This window comes from Cystoisospora suis (assembly GCF_002600585.1).
Source record: "Cystoisospora suis strain Wien I chromosome Unknown contig_877, whole genome shotgun sequence".
Classification (NCBI taxonomy): Eukaryota; Apicomplexa; class Conoidasida; order Eucoccidiorida; family Sarcocystidae; genus Cystoisospora; species Cystoisospora suis.
The window spans coordinates 33,666-41,938 of record NW_027153678.1 but is presented as its reverse complement, the minus strand read 5'-3'; the positions used below and the strand labels follow the sequence as shown (position 1 = coordinate 41,938).

General features: G+C 54.8%; 1 protein-coding gene across 1 annotated transcript; it reads right to left on the bottom strand.

Annotated features, from left to right (window-relative positions):
* Window positions 1-232: 232 nt before the first annotated feature.
* On the bottom strand, window positions 233-5,991 carry CSUI_002100 (isocitrate dehydrogenase). The gene is made up of 7 exons (XM_068062302.1): window positions 5,132-5,991; window positions 3,875-4,181; window positions 2,921-3,160; window positions 2,057-2,235; window positions 1,312-1,444; window positions 802-966; window positions 233-406 (listed from the first exon to the last, which is right to left on the bottom strand). The coding sequence occupies exons 1-7, from the start codon at window positions 5,725-5,727 to the stop codon at window positions 377-379; spliced, it is 1,650 nt and encodes a 549-aa protein (XP_067925722.1). The 5' UTR covers window positions 5,728-5,991; the 3' UTR covers window positions 233-376.
* Window positions 5,992-8,273: the final 2,282 nt, after the last annotated feature.

The following is an 8,273-nucleotide window of genomic DNA, read 5'->3' as shown; positions in this document are numbered from 1 at the left end:
TTGAGCTACTGCAGTTGTCGCACAACGTCTTTAACTGGTGCTCCACACGGCTAATTCTGTAAGCTCATGGGCTGCCACATCGAAAACTCGTCCCCACGAACGTGTCCGCCTGCACCGCGCTGCGCGGCAAGCCGAGGCGTCCGTCGCCTATGTTTTCAACTTGGCATCGCTCAAAATACCTCAGCGTTCTAGGAGAAAACAAAAAACAGTTCGTTCCTCTGCAGCGCTTCGAACACGTCTTGCCAAGTAACGTGACAACTGTGGGCTCCTGCGTGAGCAAGACGCCCTACAACCGAAAGCGAGTCTAAGCCAGTGTGATTGTCGATTGGAGGTCACCAGCCCTGGCATAGGCCGGGCGGACGATTCACTGCTTCCTTCACTTGCGCTGATTGTCGTCGTGGTCGTCCTGAGCACAAGGACATAACACAGGGAGCACTATGCCTCAGAGTGTACGGTCCCAAGGAAGCGCACACTAGTGTGGTTGGACGTGGGGTTCCTTCTGCTGTACGAGCACGGGACTTGTGGAAAACTACAGATGCAGTCTTCCAGGCGCAGCGCACAGATACACCCCAAAGGCAGTCTTGCGTACCAATGCATGGCCACACGCGCTCACAAGAGCTGCCGCACATTTTCTGCATCACGCCCTTCGCCAAGCACGAACTAAACCGACAACCTCTGCTTCCTGCAGATGCAGACACCCACCCAGTTTCTCAGTGCTTGAGGGTTCACCGCAGACTTGAAACATGCGAGGATACTGTACGTGAAGCTCTTACACAAGCGACAAGTTATCTATTCGCCTACCACGGATGAGTTGTGCTCCGAAGCCGCGTAGTGCTCCCAGTTCGAGTTGGACAATTTTTCTCCGGCCACATCCCCGTGACGAGGAGTCTGATACGTGATCAGATTCATTTTCAACGTGCCGGAGATAGCGTCCATGAACTCCTCGGTAGTCAGGTAGTCGCTAGCCTAAACTCAAAAGAAAATGAGGCTCACCCTCCGCCACGTCAAATACAAGGCCAACGGCACCGAGAGCGAGGAGTGCTGAAATGCTGCTCTTCATGCCCCCGGACATGCTAACCAGCGCATCGTTAGAGCCTCGTGCGGCACGCAGAACAACTCTACTAAACTGGGTAGTCGTTGCCGCTAGAAGACCGCCATGAGATTTCAGAAAATCTGTAGATGCTCACCGAAACACGCACACTAGCGAGTGCCTTGACATCTAAACAGGGCTTCATTCCGGATGCCCGCACAACTTCATACAACAGAAGGGGAAGGAAGAGCCGCGCGCCCGGGCTGGCGCGAAGTCCTTACAGTCACGTTGTTCGCGCCTTTTACGCAGATCGCGAGATCCTTCGGCATGGCACCGCTTTCCACAGTGCGAATGCATGACCGTTCCAGTGCCAAGCAGAACTGCTGCAGACGCTCGTTGTTGTCAAGCTTCGCTCTGAACAAGAAAGCGCGAACAATACATAATGAAAGACAATACTTCTGTTGTCCGTTTTCAGCTCACTAGCGAAGTCGCATTTTCCTCTGTGCACAGAGAGAAACGGACAACTGATAAAAGTCGGATGACTGGGCGTGGCTGCTCGTCGTCCACCAACTTATGGAGCGCTGTACACAAGTGCAAAGCTGCGGGGCGCACCCCGAAAACTCCCAATGAGGGGCAACGGAATCAAAACCGATGAGCATGTTGTAGCTTTTAGTCCCACTGAATTCATAGGTGCATACATACATGTATATGTAGAAGGAACAGCCCCAGCGAAAAGCCGCATACCGGCAGACCCCTGATTGTACTAAGGGTTGTTTCCGGTGGCCAAGGTAGACACCCAGAGTGAATCTTTATCAAGAGTTCCCGTTTGTCAGCGACAGCTACACACGCCCAGGCCACGTGAAACCTGAGCCCCTTCCTCCGCGAGAGCCAACAAGAAAACAACCAGGTGAGGCCGCTACCCACCCTGGCTAGGAGGCGCTCCCGAGTAAGGAAGCTTTTCCACTACGTTCACCTTGTCGATTATAGCGCGCCATCCGGGGAATGAAAGTGAACATGAAGAATTACCTGTGCGAGAGACCCCTCGTCCATGCGAAGATGGAAGCGATAGGATTGGTGGAGGTTTTCTGTCCTTTCTGGTGCTGCCTGTAGTGGCGCGTCACGGTCCCATGAGCGGCTTCGCTCACAACTGTCTGCCCGTCAGGGCACACGAGAATCGACGTCATGAGACCCAGGGAGCCATAACCCTGAAAGGAGCAGTCCAGCCACGAACGTAGACATATTTCCAGAAAACATGCACCGCCGTGCACAGGAAGACGCAACTGACCTAAGTATGAGTCCCCTCATTTAAGTGTATACAAACCTCGAAGGAAGAGGCTGACCGGGGTTCTGGTTAAAGACAAACAGTTTTTTCGTTTAGCAAGCCTCTTCACGTGAAAGTAGCGGACTGAGCAGAACTAGACGGCTACCTCTCTCGTAGTCCTGGCGACGCTCGTCGAGCACACGTGTGCCTGTGGGAGGGTTACGTCACTCGGAGAACAGTTCGGGAATGACAGAAGCAACCGTCGGAAACAGCGCCCCAACGTCGACTGGACACGGGGACACAGTCCTCACATCCCGTCTGGCAAACGCGTCTGTTTCGTGTACGGTCGTACTACCATGCCCTCAAACAGTGCCCATGACGGGTGTATATACAGGTATCTACCTCCTGGGTGCCTAACAAGACACAATCGGCTCTCTGTGTGAAAGCTGTACCTGGTCTAAAAAAGCCAACCCCACCTCAGCTTAGCTGCAAACACTGGCGTCCCCACCCGCAAAGTGAAGGTGACGATGACTCGACCGTAGGTCAGACGGCTGTCAGTACTCTGAAGGTGCTTTACGGCATTGAGGCCACACTCGGTTCCAGAGACGCTGTCTCCCGGCGAGCCTCACCTGAGCGACGATGTCTGACTGGACGTCCCCGTCGTAGTTTTTGCACGCCCAGACAAAGCCCCCCTCCGATTTGAGGGCTTGAGCCACCATATCGTCGATGAGCCGATGCTCGTACCAAATGCCTTGCTTTTCAAATAGCGTGCGGAACTGCTTGTCGTAGTACTCCTGGAAAATGTCCTTGAACATGCCGTCGTACTGCTTCAGAATCGTATTCTTAGTGCTGAGGTAGAGGGGCATGTTCTGAAGTAGAGCGCAGAATCAGCCCCAGCGAAACCATAAAGATATATGCAGCTTTTCACTTTCTCTCCACCGTGGGGTAAGCCGGGAATGAGCACCCACTTTGAAGAACTCCCGCTCCACAACAGCAGGCCGGTTGTTTCTGGGTGCTTAGAGCTTCAGCCATAGCGCCCGCACCCGTGACTACACTCTTGCGCCCAAAAGTCAACCTGACCTGCTAGATCCAACCGTTGTAGTTCACAGGCCACAACTGAACAAGAAAGTGTATCTACCAAGTTCAGGTGTTCAGCCCCACACAGCCCTCTAGTGTTAATGCACGGTGAACAGCTATACTGAAGTAAGGCTACTTCTTAGATACACCTCTGGAATGCAGATTCCGCCCGGTATCTCTCCGATGGAAAGACGTTGAGGTTTGCACAAAGAGACCATGGTACTTCCTCGTAAACTTGCCGCGGGGCTCCCACGAGCTAAAAGCTAGCCGGAGGGGGGGGAGTGTGTGAAGAGATCAGTACACCGCGAACCCGACGGAGCGACGAGGACTCGTCGATGACGATAATATTGGTTCCTCGCTCCCCGCAGGACGCGGCAAAACGCCTGCGTATCGTCTGGAGCAGCCGGCGGACGCACGTATGAAAAGCGGTAGTGTTGCTCTTTCCTTGTTCTTTGTGCCCCGCTCACTGTTCCGGAGGTCGGTCTTGTACGTTCACGTTTCCGTACCTGCTGCAGAGCGAAGTTGAAGGAACTGAGTGCAAAACCGCGAACACTTGCTTCGGTGTTGTACATCCCCAACATTACACCGGGACCCGCAAAAGTGAAGACCTTCTTTGACTGCGGGTTTCCTCCGTTAGCGGGAGTAAATGATATTGTGAAGTCTCCGGGGCCGTCACACACGAGAGATTCTGCCTTGTACTGGTCTCCGTAAGCGTGTCTGCCAATCACGATCGGCTTCTTCCAACCCGGAACAAGGCGCGGTACGTTGCTGATTAGGATCGGCGCACGAAAGACTGTCCCGTCTAGGATATTTCTGAGCAGGAAAACGAAACAACGGCGAGACCCATTGTCCACGACCTTTTTACTCCCCTGGAGCAGGAGAAGCAGCCTGCGGGGAGTAGGGCAGTTCGCGTGAAGCACGCTTGACGTCGCAAGATCCACCCGCGTATGGTTCCATCACGAAATAAGCGAACTTCATTCAGTCAGGCGAAATAAAGAAAAGCGTACTTCTGGAAATACGTGCTAGCGTTACCCTCGGGCCAAAGTCCTTACTGGACATGGATTGTGCAAAGAAAATACTCGCTAGCGCAGACACCAGAACAGAGCTACTCATGGGACAGTTCAGAAGTGCCGCGACTCAGTCACATACGCGGATGAAGCGCAAATACTTTTTGTACAGAGAGCACAGAAGTGCGCCCCTGGTCTGACAAGCGTCGTTGGAGCAGAAGGAGAGGGGGGTTTAGCCGACTGCCTGTTTTCGCCCGCAGCAGTTATTTATGATCGGCTGTCGCGCAGCAACGCGGGCAGCGCTTTTTGACGACTGACTGCGTTGCAGCAACTTCGGAGCGGTGGAGAGAGTGTGCACAAGCGCAAGAGATACCGACAGACTCCCAGTGACCACGAGAGACTACGGGCATGACAGCGAGACCAAGAGAGATTGCTCTTCAAGACGTAATTAAACGCCTGAGAGGTGCTCGAACCCAGCCCTCTCCTCAGGAACACGAAAACTGGGCAGCGGCACTGCTACGCCATCACCGAACTGAGAATCAGCCTGGCAAACGCAGAAAACTGACTGCGACAGCCAGCCTCAGCCGCGGTTGGTTATCGCCGCGGGAAAGGAATGTTATTTGGCTTGAGCCGAACGCGTAAGTTACCAAGAGCATGACAGTCTTTCCGGGCCTACTAAGGCCGCAGAGATTCATCGCCACTCCGCGCACACTCCCGCCCCCGGGTGGAGCCGCCTTCCCTGTCCCGTGGACCAACCTGATAGTTCCATTTGGACTCTTCCACATCTTTTTGAGGCTGAACTCCTTCACTCTTCCCTCGTCCGGCGTGATAGTGGCGCACTTGATGCCGACATGGCATTTCTTTATGGCCTCTGCAGCTTCCAAGGTGACTTTGTCCCCAGTGGCGTCTCGGTTCGTTACGCTCAAGTCGTAGTACTCAATAGGGATGTCAAGGTAGGGGAACAGAAGTTTCTCCTTAATCCAGCCCCATAGAATGCGGGTCATCTCATCGCCGTCCATTTCCACCACGGGATTCTCCACTCGTATTTTCCCTTCTAAATTGAAGGCCGGGCCAGTTTCTCGTGCGGCTGAGCTAGAAGAGAAGAACCGAGATGGGACGCACCGACCGATATAGCATAGTGAGGAAACACTGCGCCCGTTTGTTGACGAGACACGGCAGCCTTCTAGCGGGCTGCCAGTATCGCGTTGTGGCGGGCGGCCGACAGAAACTCCACAACATGTGTGGATCCCCGCAGCGCAAGCCGGGAAGCAGCTGAGTTTCTGAAGCGGAAGAAAGGGGGATGCCAGCTTCACTCTCCCCACGACATTTCGAGACCGAAACAGAGACTGCATTGTGCTGACGACTGCAGCTGGAGCCGCACAGGAAAGCAGCAAGACAAAATAGGTCGGCGTAGAGCTACCGCACTTAGAACGGTGTTCCCTTTCCGGCAGAAAAGATAAAACCGCGAAAACTGGTCACTTCAAGATATTCTGCCCTAGTGTGCGCCCATCTGGGTATCTGGATGTGGAGGGAGCAGAATGGGTGCTGCGAAGCTGTACCTGTGAGAGCATGGCCAGCGCAGAGGAAACTAGCTGCGCAAAGACGGACTACTGTACAGCGACTGGAGACGCGTCTCTTGCCCTGGGCCGATCGATGGGACAACTAAAGGGCAGCAGCGTTCACACAACAGTGTTTTGTAGGACAGCCCGTATGATTAAGCCGTAGGCGTTGCCGAAGAGAGCATCAGAATCACCAAAATGCTCACTAGCTTTAGCACCGAGAGACACACAATCCACCCGTTGCCAGAACCTGCTTTGTTTTGCCCTGTTGTCGCAGCTACCATCGCTAACCCGCGCACCAGCCCAACTAGGTGAGCGTCTGATGGTTTGGAGGCCCTAACGATCAAGCTCCATAGCGAGACAGAAGGGCCCACATGAGGCAGGTTGCTGAAGCCCTCCACCGGCTTCGCCGCATGAAGCTCAGGGATCAAAGGCAGAAGCTGTGACGGGGAGGGATTGGACGCAGGAGAGCTTGCCCCTCCCTACCATGTTCCTGAAACGTGTAGTAAACGTCACCCACGGAGTGGGTGTGGATGCAGTTCTTTACTTCGTCTAGAAGTGATTCAGGCAGATGATAGCATCGTATAGACCCCCCGGAGACCTCGGACTCCCGCCAAACCGGCGCGGAATGTTGCCGGGAAGTGTTCAACGTGGGCCAGCGCCTTTCCTGGTCCCTCTTTCACACGGGGCTTAGCTTGCAGTCCGCCACGGTTCCCGAACGCTCGCAGTGTTGAGAGGAGCCGGCCTTCTGGGATAGCCGTGCAAACGCCGTGCGCAGGGGAAAGCCCGGTGGATAATTATCTTCCACGATGCACAATAGTGCTCCTCTCGGAGCAGTCCAAGGAGTTAAGCAACTCTGATACCGGGGTTGAGCTGCTGTACACTCTACTGGAAACCAGTGATTCGGGAGCGTGCGCGGGGACTCGGGACGTCCCAGCAACATACAGTGCCGACTTTGTGTTCTCGTTCGGCTGGAAGTGATTCAGCAGTGTGACGTCGGAAGGAACAAGCGGCTGCCCGATTCGACGAGGCTGGCGAGCTCTTGTCTATGCTGCCGTCAAAACAGCAGCGTCACTGAGTAACAAGATTGAAAGAACTTGATGTAGCAGCTGAGCTGGTGTGTAATTCGCGGTCCGGAGTTGATGGGGGGCCATCGGAATTTCAAGTATTGCGCACTTTTGCGACTAAGTCCTGGTCTAGCAAAAGCTGCAGGATGAGAACGGCCTTTCGCTGTCCGAACTACACCTCAACAGAACATCCGACTGACTACTCTCCGCGGTGGCGTATCGGCTGCCAACGATGTTGCAGGCCATCACTGGCAGAATAACGATTACGCAGAGAGAGCTAACCAGATCACTAAACAGGCGCCGAGTTCTCACTGGAGACAAAACCACAGCGCAAAGTGTGATGGCATTTCGCAAACTTGCGTACCCTTTTCCTTGATGGTTGTGAGTCAGTTTGACCGCCACGCCGCGTTGGTGAGACCGGACCCCATCACCGAGGTGAGGCTGGAAGCCTCTTTCGCTGCTTTGAACTTCTTCCTACCTGTGACAGGTGGTTCACATTTCCTGAGTATTGCGCTCTGTGTATTCCTATGTCGTGTTATGCTAGGGGAGTGAGGAGCGATTGTCGCAGGCACCCGTGGCGTGTCCTACTTGCCCGGCAGAACGCTGTGCGTCCCATTGACTTCTGTCTCTGTCAATGAAGCTGTCATGTTGGTACCAGCACTTAGGGACATACTTCTTTTCTCACAGGTTGGTAACCCGGGCGCTCCGAGCAGTGTACACACATTTTCACACTCTCCCGAGACAACTGCCCGTGAACACACCGGAGCCCTACGCGGGTAGTACGCAGCTGACCAGAGGTGGCCGGCGCTACAGTAGCGGAACCAACAACTATGAAGTTCGGTTCTGTCTCCCACATATCGACGACTATATCGCAGACAACACTCCTGTCGACACGCCGGGCCGTCAGGACCGGCAGTCCACGGTGTTGTGTCGGTCGAGGCAGCCGCGACCGCACTGTTGCCGAGTAGCCGCAGAAGCACGGTGGCTGCCCGGGCCGGACCAGTGAGAAGAGTGCCGGTAGCGGCAGGAGCTGTCGGAGGTACAGAGTGCTGGGGCGCCCGCGGCTGTAGCGGTTTCTACGGTTGCGGGAAGGCACTGGGCCTGCGGATCAGGCAGGGAGTGTGTGCGATCCTTCGGCTCGCCCGTATCGGGTTCCTGGCCACGAGAGAGGGAACCCACGAGCGGCCGCCAGGGGGAGGAAGAAAAAGAGGGGAGATGATTCCTTCTATTCTAATGTGGGTGTTAAGGCCTGTAGTGGAGTGCAGTGACGCA

Coding starts and splice junctions, on each gene's coding strand:
- CSUI_002100 (XM_068062302.1), bottom strand. CDS start 5,727: ATGCAGTCTCTGTTTCGGTCTCGAAATGTCGTGGGGAGAGTGAAGCTG. Junction 3,161..3,874: donor TCAACTTCGCTCTGCAGCAG/GTACGGAAACGT, acceptor GCTCTACTTCAG/AACATGCCCCTCTACCTCAG. Junction 2,236..2,920: donor AGTCAGACATCGTCGCTCAG/GTGAGGCTCGCC, acceptor TGCTCCTTTCAG/GGTTATGGCTCCCTGGGTCT.